This window comes from Notechis scutatus, chromosome 15 (genome assembly GCF_049901735.1).
Source record: "Notechis scutatus isolate UNSWTSFEM ecotype Mainland chromosome 15, rNotScu1.2, whole genome shotgun sequence".
In the NCBI taxonomy this organism is placed as follows: domain Eukaryota; kingdom Metazoa; phylum Chordata; class Lepidosauria; order Squamata; family Elapidae; genus Notechis; species Notechis scutatus.
Genome location: NC_142023.1, coordinates 407,839 through 428,740, shown reverse-complemented (window position 1 = coordinate 428,740; position 20,902 = coordinate 407,839). Strand labels below are relative to the sequence as shown.

Here is a 20,902-nt window from a genome sequence, read left to right as displayed (position 1 = left end):
TCCATGAATATTTCCCGAGAGTCAGCATCAAACTCCAGTCTGTGTCTCAAGATGCTCCAAATATGCCCAGCTCTTTCCCAACGGGGAAGTGAAAGACCCTTTTTGTTATATGTGGCTCCCAGTAATCGCCGTAGCCTTAGATAATTAATTTTCTGATAAGGCCCCTCCAGGCCAGAGCTTTCCTTCCACATAAATACAGCAGATTACAGATTAACAGAGTTGGAAGGGACCTTGTAGGTCATCTACTCCAACCCCCTGCTCAAACAGGTCAAACAAATGAGTCTGATTGTTCTTGGTGCCACCAGATCTGAAGGAAAGGCCCTCAGGTTGGGTGTGGGAATAACTAGGCCAGCAGGGTGGCAGACAAGTCAAACGAATGAACAAACGAACACATCATCAGTCCTGAGGGTGGTCCTGGCAGGGAGCCTTTTGCAAATGGAGAAGACAGAGAATTTCATTCTTTGCAATTCTTTCTATCCCCTGCTGAATCCACCGCACATCACATTGCTGTTCAATTGGAATTCATAGCACCTGGCTGAATGTAATTGTGTCTTCAGTGTTTACGCTTTAGAACCTGTTTTAAGTTAATACATGTAAACTTTAGCATGAGTCTTTTCACTGGGCCCATGAAGTGTAGATCATTCCTTTAGGACACCCACTTCATGGACTCGGTGAAAAGAGAATTTTGCTCTAGGGGGCCAATGACTGGTTTGGCTCTTGATGCCACTCGGTGTTTTCCAAATTCCTCCCTTCATCCCTGGGAGCAACAAATGGAGGCAAAGGAGTCTGAAGGAGCTGCTCCTCCCTTGGGACCCCCTCAGAAAGCCCTGCAGGCTTGTGGCCCAGTTGTGTCCTTATGGCCTTCCCTCCTTGCCTTCCCCTTCCCCAGGGCTCTTGTGGCAGTTGCGCCCGAGTGATGTGGAGGTGGAGCTGTTGACTCACACCCGGAATGTGATCAGCTGGGAGCTGGAGGAAGAGACGGGCCTCCACTCGGGCTGGATCCAAAACGGAGGACTCTTCATTGCTTCCAACAAGCAAAGGCTGGACGAGTACAAGAGGCTCATGTCAGTAAGTAGGAAGCCGCCTGAGTGTTGCTGCTTGAGTGTTGGCATCATCTCTCTGGTCCTTCCTTGGAGATCCTTCTCACAGCAGCCTTCCTTCAACCTTCGGAGTGGCTTTGGCTCTCTGGCCAGGGGTGGGATTCCATTTTTTTAACAACCGGTTCTGTGGACGTGGCTATATGGGCGTGGCCATGTAGGGTGGGCTTCTTTTGCACACACACCCCTCCCCATTTTTTTGGCCTCCTGGGCCTCAGGGAAGCCTCCTGGGGGGGCATTTTTGCTCCCAGGAAGGCAAAAAAACGGAGTGCAGGGGGGGCACAGCACAACCCCTGCGTGTCCCTTTTTGCCTCCTGGGCCTCAGGATAACCTCCTGGGTGAAGCACTAAGACAGCGAGGGGGATTCCGGCACAGCTGATCATCAGAACAGCTGGTCGTCGGGAGGGGGGAAAATGTAATACTTTAAGGAGTGACTGGGTGGGGAAGAACACAGTCAGTGATGTCGCTAAGGACTGACTGGGAGGGGAGGGGAGGGGCCAGCCATGGGTACGATTTGCTGGTTCTCCGAACTCTGCAGAATCGTAACAAACGGTTCTATAGAACCGGTCCGAGCCGGTAGAATTCCCACCCCTGCATCTATCTATGATTTCGTTGTATGAGGTGCAATGACAATAAAGTAAACTAAATTAAATCCCTCTGCTTCCTTCTGACTCTTTACCAGCTCTGTGCTTTTGGCCTTTGTGTCCCTCTTAAAATAGGTTCCTGGAGGCAGGTGGAGGTGCCCCTCTGTAGTTCAGGCCACCAATTCACCTCTGGATTCTATGGAATGCATATCTTCCTCATGGGGATTTGGGGGGAGGGACAGGATTCAGATCCCTCAGCTAAATTAGGAGGGTCCCACTTTTGAAAGCACACAGTCCCAGCAAGGGAGGAGGTAGGGCTGGTGCCAGGTTCGGTTCGAAGTTGACAGCTGGTTTATATAACAGAAGCCAGAACTGTGCTTACAGAAAGGGAGTCGTGTGATTCCAGTAAGTTTTTGCTAGTACGTATCGGCTTTACTAGGTAAAAAGTCCAGGAATCAACTCCACAGAAAGATTAAAACTCAGTTGACAGAAGTTCCTGCAAACCAATGTGCTTCCTTCCTTTCTTAAGCAGAAACTTCCTGACAGCGAGAACAATTAAACAGTGAACGTCTTTCCCTCCAGAAGTTGTGGGGGCTCCATCACTGGAGGTTATTAAGAAGAGATTGGGCAGCCATTTGTCCAGAACAGTATAGGGTCTCCTGCTTGAGCAGGGGGTTGGACTAGATGACCTATAAGGTCCCTTCCACCTCTGTCAGGTTGGCTGTTTTTGAATGGCGTTTAAATGGATTTAAAACATGTTTGATCCCTTTTTAGAATTGAATAGAATTCTTTATTGAGCAAATGTGTTTGGACACACAAGGAGTTTGTCTTTGGTGCATAAAAAGAAAGAAAAAATTCATTCATCAAGAATCATGTGATAAAACACTTAGTCATAGGTTACTAAATAGGCAGTCAAATCATACTAGGAAACAAATAAAACAATATAAATCGTAGAGATACAAGCAACAAGGCTATAGTCATAAGTGGGAGGACATAAATAATAGGAAGGATGAGAAAAAGAATAGTAATACAGACTCAGTAAATACCGTGTTTCTCATAAAATAAGGCCGGGTCTTTTTTTTTTTTTTGAGCCCCAAAAAAACGGCAAGGCCATCTTTTCGAGGATGTCTTAATTTTCCTCCCACGCGCAGCCTGGTGGTAGTGTGTGCGCGTGTGTATTTACACCCTTATCAGTGAATGGCCGTGTTCCCACGACACCCATGCAGCCAACCACTTTCCACCCTGTGCATCGTGCCAGCTCAGCCTGTGCGGGTAGTTCTTGGTCCAGTACATTGGCAAACCTGCAGAGCTCCATTAAGCGCCAAATTCGGCATGCTATGTGGACATGCTCAAGCTCGGATCAAGCTGCAGCACTCGGAACCGTTACTCAGGAGGCTGCTTTCTTAACCTGCCCTGCTGACTGCTGGGTTGCTTAGAGCCCCCGGCCCTGGCAATGTCCGGCTTCCTGCCACTGCACGAGAGACAAAGGCAAATGGGCTGCCTTTCTGGCACTCCTGCCACGGCTGGCGTTGCGCCAGCTCCTCTTCCCCCAGTGCAAACACCAGCCGACCGGTCTAGCGCACCAATTTTGTTCTACCCTCCCTAACCTCCTGGGATTTTCCCAAGTCTCTCAGCCAGACCTTTCCAAAAGAATGTAGTTGCGCCATTCAGGTGTGGTGGCCATGGCCAACCTGCCCCGACTTGACAAGTTCTCTTCGGAAGTCTGGGGGTTGTTTTCCAACCCATGGACTCCAAGCTCGCAACAGGGCATGGGACCACCAAGGGCCCAGGCAGCCCCGTCAAGCTTCAGGCGCTCCCAGAGATGCACAGGATACAGACTCTCTGCTTACAGAGCCGCCGCCAAAGTATACATGATGGTGCCTGCGGGCGCACGGAAGGCCGAAAGCGCAGCCCAAGTGGGGGCTGCTCGCTGTCGCCCTGGGGCCCAGCAAAGCTGGAATCCGCCACCTGCCACGCAAACCCCAATGAGCAGCCTCGCCCATGCTTGGGGGAAAAGGAGCTGGCAGAGCGCAGCTTCTCTTCCCCCGAGAGCAGGCGAGTCTGCTCATTGGGGTTTGCGCGGCGGGTGGCGGATTCCAGCTCTGCAGGGTGCAGGGGAAAAGCGTGCAGCCCTGGCTTGGGCGCCACTGGGCTGCGCTTTCAGCCTGCAAGGTGTAGCCAGCAGGAGGAGCCAGCTGTGTAAGGTAAGAGTGGCTGGCGGTAGAGCTGGAAGCCAGGCTGAGTGGGGCAAGTGAGCTTGCGGTCCCCGAGAGGAGCGGGACGTGTGGGCTGGGCTGGGTTGCCGCTGCGCCCACTCATGCCCAGAGCAAAGCGTTGGTCAAAGGTTGGCGTGCCAGCAGCAGGCTGGGCGGCTCACTCTTCTGCGGTCCTGCCGGAGGCATCTCTGCTGAGCCCTGCTCTGGCTGCCTGAGGGGACGTGGATGGAATCCGTTTTAAAGTCAGCTCCCGCGCCCTTGCCGGGGCTGTGGCAGGGGTGGGGGGAGCCGGTGCCCTTTGCGCAGATGGGAAAGCGGAAGCATCCGCCTCTTGGTGTGGCCCGTCTTTCCTGCGCAAGAGCCCCCAGCAGCAAAGGTACTTGGTGGGAGTAGGGAGAACCACAAGGCTGCGCTGCCCACATGGCCCGCGGGAACCCTCCCCACCCACTCATTCCTTACCCGGCAAACTTGCCTGCTAAAATTGCTATTTTTCCTTTTTCCGACCATGATCTGTTGTGCTGGGAGATTTAGATTAGCTAGGAAGCAGGAAATGGTTGGATTTCTTGCTTTTTAGCTAATCTTTAGATCTTTGGCTCTGCTTTTAAGCACAGCCGAATCTCCCTTAGGACTGAAGGTTCTATTATTCAGTGCTGACTCAGAGCAAGCAAATTTGAGAGACTGAGCTAGCCGATGGCAGATAGATAGATCACTGAATGATTCTGTGAACAACTCAATCTGCCTGCCTGTTTTGCCTGATTTTGGGTAAAAGTTGCTCTTTTTTTATAAAAAAATTCAATATTTACATACATGATGTGTTGTGAGTTAATTTTGTGAGTTTGCTTGCTAGCAAATTTTATGTGACAGACTGAGCTAGCCAATGGCAGACAGATAGATCTCTGAATGAATCTGTGATTCTCTGAGCAACTCAATCTGCCTGCCTGCTTTGCCTGATTGTGGGTAAAAGTTGCTCTTTTTTATATATTAAAAAATTCAATATTCCGGTTAGTAGAGTGGCCAATTATAATCCATTAGGGAAAAAGAAGGAAAAAAAGAATAAAAAAGAGACAATAAAAATTAAAAAGCCCAAAATTAAAAGGAAAAAAGAAAAGGTTCTTCAGGTTCTTCTGGACCTTAATCCTATTGTGGGATAGTCAATTATGATTCATAGTAAAAAGTAAAAAGAAAAAGAATAAGACCCAATGGTATTAAAAAGTAGTAAGAAAAAAAAAAGAATTCTTCAGGTTCTTCATACCTTAATCCAGTTGAAAGATCTGAATAATAAAAAATAGCCATAAAAATGGATCAAAAATGAAAATGGAAAAGGCAAAAGTCCCAATAAGAAAAAGAAAAGGATATTCTGAGGCTTTCCCTTTAAAAATAAAAATAAAAATAAATATACAAATATTACAAAATACTATGGGGTTGAAGAGGAGGGATAAGACAGCTAAGAAAAAGTAGAAAAAGAGCACACTGCATTTTATTTAATTATCCAAGGCTCTTATTATGACTTCTCCACAAATTTCAAAGCCAAGCTTCAAATATTCAATTGTTGAAAGAAGTCCCAAAGAACACCTGTGAAAACATTCTCCAGTGTTCTTCCCTCTATCTTATCAAGTTCCAGTGTCCTTGAGAGAGAGTTTTTCACAGTTCTCTCAGCTTCAAATAAAGTATTTTCCAAGCCCTCTAGTTGGCAGTGTTACAAAGTTTCTTTCATCCACTCACCCTTCTTTCCCAGAAAAAGCATAATAAAAAAGAAGGTGTGTGTGTGTGTGTGTGTGTGTGTGTGTGTGTGTGTATTTATATATGTATATATATATATATATATATATATATATATATATATATATATATATATATATATATATATATATATATATATATATATATAATTACTAAAGGGAGCCTCTATTCTAAAAAATAAAAACAGTCCAAAAGGAGAAGAAGAACAGGTAAATATAAGAGGAAAAACCAGTCCAGTTAACAATTGCTAAATCACGATAGAAGTTCAGTAAAAAAAAGTAAAAGTAAAAAACCAAGCCTCACTTTGACATTTCTCTTTAAAAATCGCCGCTAAGTCAGTTTTGTCAAAAATCTTACAGATTTCTTCTCATTCTTAGGGTGTCCTTTAGTCCCAAATATTAATAATAAAAAAAAGTCCTCACCAAACCGATACACTTTCTCTTTCAATCTCTTCCTTCCGGAGCTGTCCCAGCTTCAGCAGCTTAATGGCTGCCTCTCTGCCGATGGTAGAGGGGCTTCTCCTGGATCAACCAGGGACTTTGCGATGTCCCTGGGATCAATAGAAAGCGCCCCTTGCTATCACCGTCTCTACGGGATGGTTTAGGTCCGTTGGGACCGACCAGGGACGAAGATATCAGCTGCGATCTCGGAGCCCCGAGATTGCAGCTGTATTGCAGCGACGTGGCTCCGCCTTCTTCCCTCGAAGACCCTGAGTTATCTAAATGAGTAAGAAATCCATATTTTCTGGCATTTCAACTTCTGCTCCTGCCTCCCCAACAGTTGGAGGATGACGTTTAACCCAGATAATGTCGAAGCAAGATAAAGAACAAGTGGATTTAAAGATGATTATGCAAGGAATTCAAGAACTTAAAATGAAATCGGATATCATTGAAAAGAAAATAGAAAATATTGAACAAAGAGCTGAGAATATTGAACAAAGAACAGAGAGTATTGAACAAAGAACAGAGAATATTGAACAAAGAATGGAGAGTATTGAACAAAGAATTGGGAAGACCGATGAAAAAGTTGAAAATATTCAACAAATGATGGTGAAATATGATGAGAGACTCCAAAAAATTGAAGAGAAAGACAAACAAAGAGATGAGACAATTGGAAATATTGATAGCAGATTAACAATGGTTGAACAAGATAAAAGTGGGATGTTGAAGTGGGAGATGGACAGGTCAGAATTCTATCTCAGATTTCAAAATATAGAGGAAGAAAAAGGACAAAACTTGACTGCAATAATGATAGAAATCCTGGCTGGAGCTCTGGGAATAACAGAGGAAAAGATGATGGATGGAGTAGATGAGATATACCGAGTCTTTACAAGATATGTGATGAGGAACAATTTACCAAGAGAGGTCCACGTCAGATTTACAAAAAAAAAAACTATTAAAACACAAATATTACAAGTGGCAAGAGGAGAAATATAAAAACAATGAGATTGTGGTCTTAAAACAAGTACCCAGAAAAGTGAGAGAGATGAGAGGAGAATATCGATTTTTGACTAAAATATTATTGAAAAAAGAGGTGAATTACAGATGGCTGATTCCAGAAGGATTAATGTTTACATGGCAAGAACAGAGACACATAATTGACTCAATTGAGAAAGCAGAAATGTTCTACAACGAATTTTTTGAAAGAAAAGAAATAGAGACAGAAAAAGAGATCATCTCAACTGAACTTCAAGAGAACCAAATGGGGATGGGAAAAGAAGAAGGCGCAGTAGGTGGACAAGCGGAGACCAAAGAACAACGTGAAGTAAGATCTACGAGAGCTGTTAGACCTAAATACAAAACATAATCATGGAGGGAAAAAAACTGATTTCTATGAATATAAATGGACTGAACTCAGCTACCAAAAGAAGAATTTTTTTTCACAAATTAGAGAAGTTAAAATTTGATATAATTTGTTTACAAGAAGTACACATTAAAAAACAACATGAACAATTACTGGTACGACCAAAATTAGGGAAAATATTTACTTCCTTGACTCACTGTAAGAAAAGAGGAGTGGTTTTATACATTAAAGAAACTATCCCAGCAAAACTGATCCATACTGATGAAGATGGAAGAGTATTAATGGTTGAAATAGTGGATAATAATACAAAAACACTCCTGGTTGCAATTTATGCCCCGAATGATAAACAAGAAGAATTCTACAAAAAATTACATATGAAAATAATTGAACTGGACTATGCTAATATAGTTATGATGGGAGATTTCAATGGAATTGTAGACAATAAATTGGACTATACAGCAACAGCAACACGACAAAATAGACTCTCCCTAAATCCTTTTTCAAAATGATAGATGAATTAAATTTAAAAGATATATGGAGAGAAAGAAATGCTAAAATTCAACAATATACTTTCTACTCAAATAGACATTCATCATGGTCCAGAATAGATATGATTTGGACATCAACAGAATTAATATCTAATATTCAAGAAATAAATATTGAAACAAGTACATGGGCAGACCATAATCCAATGACAATTAAATGGAAAGGACAAAAAAGAAGATCTAGATGGACATTAAATAATACTATTTTAAAGGAAAAAGACTTTACACAATGGATGGAGAAAGAATTGGCTTTCTTCTTTAGTGAAAATAAAAAAGATACTTCAATACAGAATGTTTGGGATACAATGAAGGCATATGCGAGAGGATTAATAATAGACTATACAAAGAAAAAGAACGTCAGGAAGAGGCAAACCTTCAAAGCTTTAGAAGTTGACCACAAAAAACTGGAAAAAGAATTACAGAAAATGCCACAGAAAAAAGATATTAAACTTAAAATGGACATAATTAAACATAAAATGGGTCAGATAGAGAAAGAAGAATTGGCACAAAAAATTAGAAGTGCTAAACAGAACTATTTTGAAGATGCAAATAGGCCAGGTAGATGGTTAGCATACAAACTGAGAAAGGAGAAAGAATCAAGGAAAATATTACAGTTAATAGACGATCAAGGCCAAATGTGCTATGGTGACAAGGAGAAAAAGGCAATTATCCGAGACTTTTACGGACAACTATATAAACAAGAGGATATTGATGAGGAAAAAATTAAACAGTATTTACAAAATGCTAACCTACCTAAGATACCCGAAGAGACTGAAAAAATGTTAGAAAGTACTATAACAATGATGGAATTAACCGAAGCACTCAACAGACAGAATAATGGAAAAGCACCAGGTCCAGATGGGCTTCCGGCAGAATTTTATAAAACACTACAAGAATCCTTGAGCATTCCATTGCTAGAAGTCATGAATGAAGTTATGTCAAATAAGAAGATACCTAAAACATGGTCAGAAGCTTACATTACACTTATTCCAAAAGAAGGGGCCGATCCATTACAAATCAAGAACTATAGACCTATTTCTTTATTGAATGCAGATTATAAAATCTTTGCTTCAATTTTGGCAGAAAGGCTTAAAAAATACTTAAATAATTTCATTCATCCTGATCAGAATGGATTTCTGCCAAAGAGACAAATCAAAGACAATATGAGAGTAATTCTGGACACTTTGGAATATTATGAGGTGCATCTTGAAAAACAAATGGCTTTGATATTTCTAGATGCCCAAAAGGCATTTGATAATGTGAACTGGAGATTCATGTTAGTACTACTGGAACAGATGGGTTTTGCCAGAAAATTTATTCAAGCAAGCCATATACTATAAACAAACGGCAAAAGTAATGATAGAGGGAGAACTTACAGACTCTATTAACATAAGAAAAGGCACAAGACAAGGATGCCCATTATCACCTTTGCTATTTGTATTGACTTTGGAAGTGTTGAATAGAAATATTAGAGAGGACCAAAATATAAAAGGAATGAAAATCAAAAAGGAGGAATTTAAACTACAAGCCTTTGCGGATGATTTGGTTTTCATTTTGGAAGATCCTCTAGAGACAGCTTTAAAACTATTGGAAAAGATAGAGACGTATGGTGAGATGGCTGGTTTGAAAATAAATAAAGATAAAACAAAGATTCTGACAAAGAACATGTTATTAAGACAAAGAGAAGAACTGGCAGACCTATTGAAAATTGAAGTCACGAACAAGGTTAAGTATTTGGGGATATATTTGACGTCAAGGTGTACTACATTGAAAGAGAACAATTATATTAAACTCAAACAGCAGATAGCATTTGATTTGAAGAAATGGGAAAATCTACAACTGTCATTAATAGGCAGAATTTCAACAATCAAGATGAATATTTTACCCAGCATTTTATATTTGTTCCAAACAATACCAATTAGGCTTGGCCAAGATTATTTTGAAGATTTAAATAAAATTGTGTTGAAGTATATATGGCAAAGTAAGAAAGCGAGAATAAAATTTAAACTTTTACAAGATGCTAGAACTAGAGGAGGATTTGGCCTTCCTAATTGGGAGCTGTATTATCAAGCTGCAAACTTGATGTGGGCCAAAGAATGGATAACATTAAGAAAGACTAGATTGTTGACACTAGAAGGACATGATTTATTACTGGGCTGGCATGCTTTTCTGTGGTATAAGGGAACTAAATCGCAGGGCTATTTTAGAAGGCATTATATACGGGAGTCTTTATGGTTAAACTGGGAGAAAATTAAGAGACAATGTTATTTGAAAATCCCAGTTTGGTTATCAACTATTGAAGCTTTTTCTTATCCTATAACATACAAGAAGGAACAAACAGTTAGATATGGGGAAATATTGGATGAAAAGGGTGAACTTAAAACGATGCAAAATCTAGAAGAACAAGGTATAAAGATGAATTGGTTTTCATATGCGCAAATACATTCAAGGTATGTTAAAGATTCTAAAATAGGGGGATTCTACGATAAATTGACTGAGATAAGATTTTGACAGGTACTTGATGAAAAAGTGATTAAAAAATTATATGGTTATTTACTGGAAATTAAATTAGAGGAAGAACAAGTTAAAGAAACGATGATTGTTTGGGGGAAGAATTTTGGATATGGGATTGATTTAGAGAAATGACAAAAATTGTGGTCTCAAAATTATCAAATGACAATGTCAACAGCATATAAAGAAAATCTGTATAAGATGTTTTACAGGTGGCATTTCCCCCCGACAAGAATAGCAAGAATGTTCAAGAATAAATCTGAAAAATGCTGGAAATGTCATCAGATACCTGGCTCATATTACCATATGTGGTGGACTTGTGAGGACGCTAGAAAATATTGGACTAAAATTCGCATATGGTTGGAAAAAATGACAAAGAAACATACAGATTTAAAACCAGAGATTTTTTTATTGGGAATCTTACCTGATACATACAATAAAAATTTGAAATATTTGATTGTAAATGTATTGACAGCGGCTAGGATTGTATTTGCTAAAAATAGGAAGAGTGAGAAAATACCATCACAGGAAGAAATTATTAAGAAAATATTGGAATGTGCTGAAATGAGTAGATTGACATTTGAAATTAGAGAACAAGAAGATAAACATTTTTATGAAGTTTGGGACCTTTTCTATCAATGGCTAGATAATAAAATATAATAATAGAATATTTAGAATTTTAGGAAACAATGAATACATATTTCTTTTTTTTTCTTTGATACTATCCTTATAAAATTTTATTAAGATAGACTGGTATGACTTTATGACTTGCTATAAAATAAATTGTAGATTATAGTTATCTCGTTAAAGTATGAATTAATAAAATTATAGTCAAATGATTGTTTAATAATGATATCAGGTTATATAATTGTTGATTGATAATATGAGTTATTATGTAATATAACTACAATGGAGACTATGAAATGGATGCACAAAAAAAGTGGTAAACCAACCGATACACTGTCTGTAAACTCATGAAGGAAAGATGATGTTTTTATGTTTTATGTGTTTTTGTTTGTTGTTAAAAATTAATAAAACTGTTTTCAAAAAAAAAATTCAATATTTATATAAATATGTATAATATTTACATACAAGCCATGCCCAGCCAGTCACATGACCACCACCACACCACCAGACCACACCCACAAATTAGGCCAGGTCCACGGGATTTAAAATTATGAGTTTGGTCGTCCTTAAGGTCCAAAAAGTTGGTGACCCCTGATCTAGTCCAACCCCCCACCCAAGCAGGAGACCCCAAATCGGGTGGGATTCTACCGGTTCGGACCAGTTCTCTAGAACCGGTTGTTATGATTCTGCGCAGTTTGGAGAACCGGCAAATCATGCCCCTGGCTGGTCCCGCCCCTCTTCATCCACCCCTCCCCTCCCCGCCCAGTCAGTCCTGATCGCGCACGTGCAACATCGCACGCATGCCTGACTGTGTTCTCCCCTGCTCAGTCACTCCTTAAGGTATTTCTTTTTTTCCCTCTCCTGACGATCAGCTGTTCCGATGATCAGCTGTTCTGATGATCCCCCTCGCTGTCTTACTGCTTCGCCCAGGAGGCTTCCCTGAGGCCCAGGAGGCAAAACAGGGCGCAAGGAGGGGGTGGGGAGGAGGCAGGGTGGGTGCTGTGCAAAATCGCCCCTGCCCAGGAGGCTTTCCTGAGACCCAGGAGGCAAAAAAAACGGGGGGTGTTACTGCAAAAAAAGAAGAAGCCATGCCCACCCAGCCACATGGCCACGCCCACCTAGTTACCTAGTAACATGGTTACACCCACCTAGCCATGCCCACAGACCAGTTGTTAAAAAATTTGAATCCCACCCTTGCCCCAAATCATTTTTGACAGATGGCAGCTCAGTCTCTTCTTGAAGGCTTCCAGGGATGGAGCTCCCACAACCTCTGAAGGCAACTTTTGTTCCACTGGTTGATTGTTCCCACTGTGGGGAAATTCTTCCTTATTTCCAGGTTGACTCTCTCCTTGATCAGTTTCCATCCATTATTCCTTCTCTGGCCTTCGGGTGCCTTGGAAAACAGCTTGACCCCCTCCTCCTCTCTGTGGCAGCCCCTCAAATATTGGAACAATAATTGAAATTATTGAAAACCATGTTGGAAATTCTGGTCTTCTTTTGCAGCTCGGCAAAGTTTTCGGCATTGAATCGCATGTCCTGTCTCCGGAGGAAACCAAACAGCTCTACCCCTTGATGAACGTGGACGACCTCTACGGAACCCTCTACGTCCCGGGGGACGGCACAATGGACCCTGCGGGGACCTGCACGTCCCTCACTCGGGCAGCCAGCAACCGAGGGGCTCTGGTAGGATCCCCGAGCCGTTTGAAACATTGAAGTGGCCTGAGAGAAAGAGCGGAGATAAACTGCTTTGCCTGATGAGATCATCTGAGTTCCTCAGGGAGAGAATCGAGCATGGTGATGAGGAGGCTCCTCTTCTGCCCTTTTGCAACGCGACCTCTTGGGGGTGGGTGGGGGGGAGGACATCCCTGGGGGGCCCTCAAGCATACCTCAACTATGAGCTCCTGCATGGGCAGCTTTTCTAGGAAATGCGAGAACCTTCAAGTGCTGACAGGGACCTAATTTGGCCAGCAAAGCATTTGGAGAAGCGGTGGAGGGCAAGAATGACAGACAGGCCAGAGGCTCTTCCTTCCAGGGTTCCAAGTAATACACCCAGAGCAAACAGAACTCCGAGGCAGGTAGATTCCTCAAAGAATAGTTCTATTTGTTGTGGTTTGCCGGCAGTTGTTGCAGACGGCAGCAGAGACAGACAGTGAGGAAGAAAGGGGGCCAGTCAGGGAGCCCGGAGAGGACTCGGACGAGGGTCCGGCATCCAATGCAGAGATGGAGCCAGGAGCATCTGGGAGTGGGGTGCTGCCTTCGGAGCCTCCAGAGTCTGGCAGCAGCGAGGCAGAGGACCCAGGGGAGCCTGTTCCCAGGGCACGTGTGCACAGAGCTGCTAGAAGGCGAGAGCAGCTGAAGCAGAAGGGGCGACTCAGGAGTAAGGCTGGGAGGTGATTGCCCCACGCCTAAGGGATAGAAGTCAGACCTCAATGAGGAACGCTTTGCAGGAAGATTCCGAGGCCGCCTTGCAGCTCTGGGAACTCTGGTCGGTTTTTGCTGGTCCTTCGGGTTGGTTTCTGTTCTCATTAATTTGGATACTCCTGTTTTTTTGGCAGCCTTCTACAGCCCCGAAAGACGTGCTCTTATCTTGGGGAACTGTTTATAATCAGTTCTGGCTGGGAATGCAAGTAATTCCCAGCATTGCATTAAAACAGGTTTGCCTTTTAAAATAAGTTTGTGTTTCATTAAGTTTGATGAAGCCTGAGTCAGAACACTACTGGACATATCACATTGGCCCAGATCATCGCTGAATAGGCCCTCCCTGGTCACTGGTCTTGAAATGGACTCTAGACCAGACCAGCAGGACTGTTTATGGTTCTTGGTTTTCCTAGATCATTGAAAACTGCCCCGTGACTGGCATTGAAGTCAGGACAGATGACTTTGGGGTCCCACGAGTGGCGGCTGTGCTGACGAAACAGGGAGCCATCCAGACGTCCTGCGTGGTCAACTGCTGTGGTAAGGAAGGCGCCCCAATCGGCTCCTGCAAAAGAGGGGCTGGGACTCCTGCGGTCTGAATGCAGGCTTAGCCAGTGTAGAACTGGGATACACTGGGTTCTGTGTCAGGAGAAGGGAGTGGGAAAAAGGAGTTCCTAAAATCTTATTGTCAACTCATAAAACATTCCTATGCCTGTTTTAGTAGTTGCCATAAAAAGGGGGGGGAAGCGTACATTCCACACTTACCTTACAAAGATTGTAACTAAGCTACTGAATCTTCTGCCTGGGAAAATCCTTAATTGGAGAATATAATTGATATCACCCAGCCCGTGAATGGGCTCAATTGGAGAATCTGTTTTATGAGACCCTGGGGAGAGGGGGAGAAACAGGGTCACAGGTGATTGTAAATAACATATGCCAGAGTTGGCTTCATACAGGGCAGGGCCAGTATGTTGCCTTGAATGAATCCTTTGAAGTTTTTTGAAGTTTGGCTCAAGAATCATGATTTAATTAGGGCGATTGCTGGAATCCTGACACTTATTTTATGTTTAATCATGTTGATATGGCTGCCCAACTCACAGAAAAGCAATTTGTGTGGCAGAACAGTTGTAAAACCAAAATATTAAAATAAGTTGAGTTAAAAACCTAACAATATTATTAATAGCAAGAGAATGGAGAAAGGGAGCTTATGCATCTCCTTGTGTCTTCTGGCCCTTAGCAAGGGCTTTTCTGGGTGGTCTCCTCAGCATTCTTCTTCTAGATAGTCCTTCGAATGCTCCTCTGAATTTTCTTCGGTTTCACTCAGCAGATCATAAATCCTTTTATGGTTGAATTATTATTCCCCTTTAGAATTAACACTGACTTTACTCTGGATAGAAACCAAACGGAAGCTATCTTCAGTAACCACTGGAACTATTATTATATTATATTATATTATATTATATTATATTATATTATATTATATTATATTATATTATATTATATTATATTATATTATATTATATTATATTATATTATATTATATTATATTTATTATATTATATTATATTATATTATTATTATATTATATTATATTATATTATATTATATTATTATATTATATTATATTATATTATATTATATTATATTATATTATATTATATTATTATATTATATTATATTATATTATATTATATTATTATATATATATTATATAATATGGGTTACCATACTAACCATTATAGTCCCTTTAGCTACCAGCCAGATCCTTCATTAGTCCTCATCTTTCCCCAAAATTGTGTGTGTTTGTTTTTTGCTGGAGGTGGGCATCTGAAGTCCCCTTTTCCTATGAAAATCTGAATTAACCCCCATCTCTGAGCTCTTTATCAAAAAAAAAAAAAAAAAAACCTCTGAGAACTGTTTAGCTTGGGTTTCTGCATGGAAGACTTGATCTGTGAAGAACCAGGGAGAATCTGGTGGAGGCTGAACTTATCACTGTTGTCTTTAAATTTGTACGAAATGAAAAGGGAAAGAAAGAAGCTTCACAGCTGTTTGGTGATGATGGCAAGATGCCAAGAAGTTGTGAAGGACAGAGAACATAGCATAACAGGGCTGGAAGGGGCCTTGGAGGTCTTCTAGTCCAACCCCCACTGCTTAAGCAGGAGCCCCTAGTCATTCTGGGCATATGGCTGTCCTGTCTCTTCTTTTTATATATATTTATTCTTTTTTTAACCTACATAAGTGCTTAGAAAGCAGTGCATTGTCTGGGTCAATTTACTTATATAATAATGATCATATTATTTACTTATACATAGTAGTAATCTTCCATCTTCTAATTTCTACCTCTGTTATCTAACAGAACCAATCCCATGTTGAAAAATGTCCAGTCTCCACAACTTGTAAAGGCAAGCCGTTCCATAGATTAATGGTTCTCATTGACAGGGAATTTCTCCATAGTTCTAGGTTGGATCTCTCTTTAACAATTTTGCACCTGCTGCTTCTTGTCCTGCCCTCAGGTACTTTGGAGCAGGAGTCTCCAACCATGGCAACTTTAAGACTTGTGGGCTTCAACTTCCAGAGTTGAATTCTGGGCGTTGAAGTCCACAAGTCTTAAAGTTGCCATGGTTGGAGACCCCTGCTTTGGAGAATAGGCCAATCCCCTCGTGTTTTCTGACAACCCCTCAAATACTGGAAGATTACTGTCATGTCACCTCAAGAACTTCTCTTGGTTAGACTAGACCTATCCAGTTCCTGCAACTGTTCATTCTATGTTTTAACCTCCAGTCTCCTAGTCATCTCTCTTCTCATCACTCTTTCTACAGTCTCAGCAATATTTTTGTGCTGTGACCTGAATTGGACGCATCCTTGTATCTCAAGTGTGGTCTTACCAGTGCTGTATAAAGTGTTACTCCGCCTAAATGTTCCACCCAGGACATTTTTTTCGTCCCTGAGGCTTTTCAGGGGAGCAACCCTTTCCTCTAGTCCCTCCACTTTCTCTTCCAATTGGGAGATGAGTTTGCACCTGAAGCCGGTGTAAAAATCCTTATCTGCTCCCCTTGTTTATGTGGTGTTGAAGTGGCAGGACAGAAAGAGGGCTCTCTCCAGCATCCATCCCTGAGTTCAAGACTAGTCAGCAAAGGAGACAAGGTGACAGGTTCGACCTCCCTCTTCTGTGCTCTCATCAGAATATTGACCAAAGTACCCTATTTTTGCACTGTAAGACGCTCCAGGCCATAAGACCCACTTAGCTTTGGGGAGAAAAACAAGAAAAAAAATCTGCCTCTGCCTCCCAGCAATTTGCCTCCTTGCAGCAAACAGCCTCTTTCAGCTTCAGCACAGCCTGATTTAGCACAAGCAGCTGATTCGCAGTTGGATTGGCATCCCGGAATACCTGTTAAGCCTGGATTCCCCAGCGGGTGTTAAGGAAAACAAACTAAACAGGACGTGCAGCGAAGTCAGATAGGAAGACAGGTAAATGTGTGAGATAAGTTTTTTAGTTAACACGCAGTAAAAATACAGATACGCTTGTGCTATCAAAAATATAGTTTATTCCATTTAAGAATTATAGCATAGTCAAAATAAACGGTCCATTAGTCATATATCAATTTCAGTCATGTCTTGTCGGGGATATTCTATTTGCAAAGTCCGTGTTGAATAGCCAATGTCAGTTCACTTACAGTAAATCAGTCCAATCTTTATCTTCTCTCCGTTGAGAAAAATCAACACTCCTTTTTCTCTCCCCGTTCCAGCAAGAACGCAGTCATCAATCCATCCAGTAATTAGGGATCTTCAAGCCAGAGAGACCGAGCTGCAATTGCCTCGCTTCTTATATAGTGCTTTTACAACCACACCCTTAATTACATTCTTGCAGTTAAAGTTACACACACTTTAACTAACAAACCATGATACCATATTTATTATTTTTACCCAAACCAGTTAGGGTAAACAATGTTATCCCTAACATTACCGCTGATCAGCTGTTCCAGGATCCCTGATGCCTGGAACGGGCTGAAAATGGGACCCATGGAGGCTTAAAATGGGGTGTGCGAAGGCCGAAACCAGGAAGCATGGAGGCCAAAAACAAGGTGCACAGATGCCAAAAATGGGGCACGTGTAAGGCTGAAAACAGGGTGCGCAGAGGCTGAAAATGGGGTGCATGGAGGCCAAAAATGGGGCACACAGAGATGGCAGCAGCAATCAGCAGTGATGCCGGCGATGGGTGGTGGCGTTCCTGCAGCCTGAAACAGCTGATTGGCGGTATTCCGGGAGGCCGATCCAACCACCAATCAGCTGTTCGTGCTAAATCAGGCTGTGCTGAAACTGACCAGGCTGTTTGCCATTTACTGCAAGGAGGCAAATGGCTGGGAGGCAGAGGCAGAAGGGTGGGGGTCAGTGGGTGTGCGGGACTTCAGCAACATTTGCTCTATAAGACGCACAGACATTTTCACCCACTTTTTTTTGGAGGTGGGAGTGCGTCTTACAGTGTGAGAAATATGGTACTTTCTTCCTAATCCAGTAGCAGCCATGACCCTGCAAGGGTCCCCTGGCCAGGCTCGTTCTGCTGTGGCTTCCCCTTCTCTGCTTCCTCTTCCAAGCCCCCTGCCCGCCCTCCTTCCCACCCCAGGCCCTTCAGATGATGGCAGTTGTGTTAGGGATATACACCCTAGCAGAACCTGCACGGCAGTCAGGCAAATATGTGAGACAAACGTTTTTGTAGCTTACACTCAGTAAAACAGATACACTGTGCTAGTTAAATAGTTTTATTCCAGTAAGATTTATAGCATAGTCAAACAGTCCATATATCATACACTAGTTCAGTCCGTCCGGGGATTAATCAGTTGCAAAGTCCAGTGTCGAAAAAGAGGTCATTAAACTTACAATATCAGTCCAGTATTATATCTCTTCGCAGTAGAGATATGAAGAAGTCAAACCTCTTTTCTTCCTTCAGCAACAGCAGGAAACACGCAGTTATCACACCATCAATCCATCATCGTCAGCAAGCAAATCAGTAAGCCAGCAATCAATCAGGTTATTTTGCTCCCTCTTATGGCGATTTACAGCCGCACCCAAAATTACATGCTTTGGAGTTAAAGTGACACACGCATATAAACTCACTATCATAGTTTATATATATTATTTTACCCAAACTACGTTAGGTAACCATGTTATTCCTAACAAGTTGTTTTCCTTCTCCCACAGGTGTCTGGGCCCAAGCCCTGGGGGAAATGGCTGGCGTCCAGGTGCCCCTGGTGGCCATGCACCATGCCTATGTGGTGACAGAGAAGATCGAGGGGATCCAGGTCAGTCCGGGGGTGGGGTGGGGTGGGAGTCCTGGGCTCTCGGGGGAGTTTCTGTCCTGGTGGGAAGATACAAACGTTAGTAACAACAGGTGCTGTGAGAAATTCAGGTACTTCCCTTGATTCTAAGCATCTTTGTACAGTGGGAGAGCACCTCCTTTGTCACTCTCATTGCACATGCAGCTCAGAGGCCCCCCCCCTCCTTCTCGGGGTAGGATTGCCACCTCTTCCTGAACTATAAATATGACTCCACGAGGCTTCCTGGGGGGCAAAGGAGGACCTGAATTTTCCTGTCTATTCCTCTGGCTTCCTGTCTGCTTCCCACTATTTATTGGGCAGGAAGAAGTTTTCATACTTAACCCTTGCTTGCAGGAATATTTTTTTTTCAAATGTAAAGCATACCATATCTTTAGCATTTACACTGAATTTTGGAAGTATAGAAAACCAGAAAGTTTTCCATGAAAACTCTTATTAAATGTGGTATTCCAGATGTGGTCTGATTAAGGTTTTATAAAGCACTAGTAATTCTTCATGTGATCTTGACTCTGTTGAGGGCAGGACAAGAAGCAGTGGGTGGAAACTCATCAAGGAGAGAAGCAACCAGGAACTGAGGAGAGATTTCCTGACTGAATTAATCGGTGGAACAACTTGTCTCCAGAAGTTGTGGATGCTCCAACACTGGAAGTTTTAAAGAAAAGATAGGATAATCATTTGTCTGAAGTGGTGTCGGGTTTCCTGCCTAAGCAGGAGGTTAGACTAGAAGACCTCCAAGGTCCCTCCCAACTCTGTTATTCTGTTCTGAGAACCTTACATCTTTTTCTTCCATGCCCGTTTCTCATCTGGGTTGTTTTCTTCTCGATACACGTCAAATTGTTAGTGCCAAACCCTAAAATGATGTGGTATGAGCAACACAGAAGATCACTTTTTCATCTTGTTGTTCTACTTCAGCCAAAGTTCACATTTGCTTTTTTGCAACTGGATTAGGCTACTGACTCAGCTTGTGACCCACCAAGACATCAAGATGCTTTTTATGCGCTACTCGTTTTCTACTCAGGCCTCTGAGGAATAGAAGATGGTGGCAGATTCAGAAGGATTTTGGCCAGCTGGAACAATGGGCAGATAGCAAATAGGATTAACTTCCAGGGACAATAAATGACTTAGATGAGTTTCATAAATGACTTTCATAAATTCATAAATGGCTTAGATCAGGGGTCCCCAACCACCGGTCCGCGGACCGGTCCCGGTCCGCGGAAGAACTCCTACCGGGCGCGGCTTGCTGGGCGCCGCCATCTTTTTCATGAAAAAGTGCTTCCGGTGAGCTTTTCCGGTAGAAAGCTCACCGGAAGCACGTTTTCATCAAAAAGATGGCGGCGCAGCGCTCCGGTGAGCTTTTCCGGGTAGAAAGCTCACCGGAAGCACTTTTTCATCAAAAAAAGATGGCGGCGCCCAGCTGATGCCGGTACCAGGCCACGGCACCCAGCTGATGCCGGTACCGGGCCGCGGCGTCAAAAAGGTTGGGGATCACTGGCTTAGATGAGGGAATAGAAGGAGAAGTCATCAAATTTGCAGATGACACTAAGCTGGCAGGAATAGCCAACACCCCAGAAGACAAGCTCAGGATCCAAAAAGATCTTGACAGACTTGATCAATGGACCTTATCCAACAAGATGAAATTTCATGTGGAAAAGAGCAAAATTTTAAACCTAGGTAGGAAACACCAAAGGTACAAATACAGAGTAGGTGAAACCTGGCTCAAAAAATGTAACTCTGAGAAGAACCTTTGAGCTGTAATGGACAATAACTTAAACATGAGTCAGGAGTGTGTGGCCGCAGCCAGAAAAGCTAACACAATCCTGGGTTGTATAAACAGAGGCATAGAATCAAAATGACATGAAGTATTAGTACCACTTTATAAATACTTAGTAAGATCACACCTGGAATATTGCATCCAGTTTTGGTCACCACAGTACAAAAAAGATGTTGAGACTTTGGAAAAGTGCAAAGAACAATTAAGATAATTAAAAGTCTGGAGACAAAAACATATGAAGAACAGTTGCAGGAACAGGGTGT

The 20,902-nt window shown here is 42.4% G+C and overlaps 1 protein-coding gene across 5 annotated transcripts in view; it reads left to right on the top strand.

The window, feature by feature from the left end:
• Nucleotides 1–20,902, top strand: part of SARDH (sarcosine dehydrogenase) — a 65,275-nt gene that overhangs the window by 5,672 nt on the left and 38,701 nt on the right. For all 5 annotated transcript variants that reach the window (XR_015745384.1, XR_015745386.1, XR_015745385.1 and 2 more), the window contains exons 3-6: nt 890–1,068; nt 12,627–12,806; nt 13,955–14,078; nt 18,735–18,835. Coding sequence is in view for 2 of the 5 variants with exons in the window: in XM_087943856.1 (XP_087799982.1) it covers nt 890–1,068; nt 12,627–12,806; nt 13,955–14,078; nt 18,735–18,835 (584 nt within the window). In the remaining 3 variants the exon portion in view is untranslated. The remainder of the gene's footprint in view (nt 1–889; nt 1,069–12,626; nt 12,807–13,954; nt 14,079–18,734; nt 18,836–20,902) is intronic.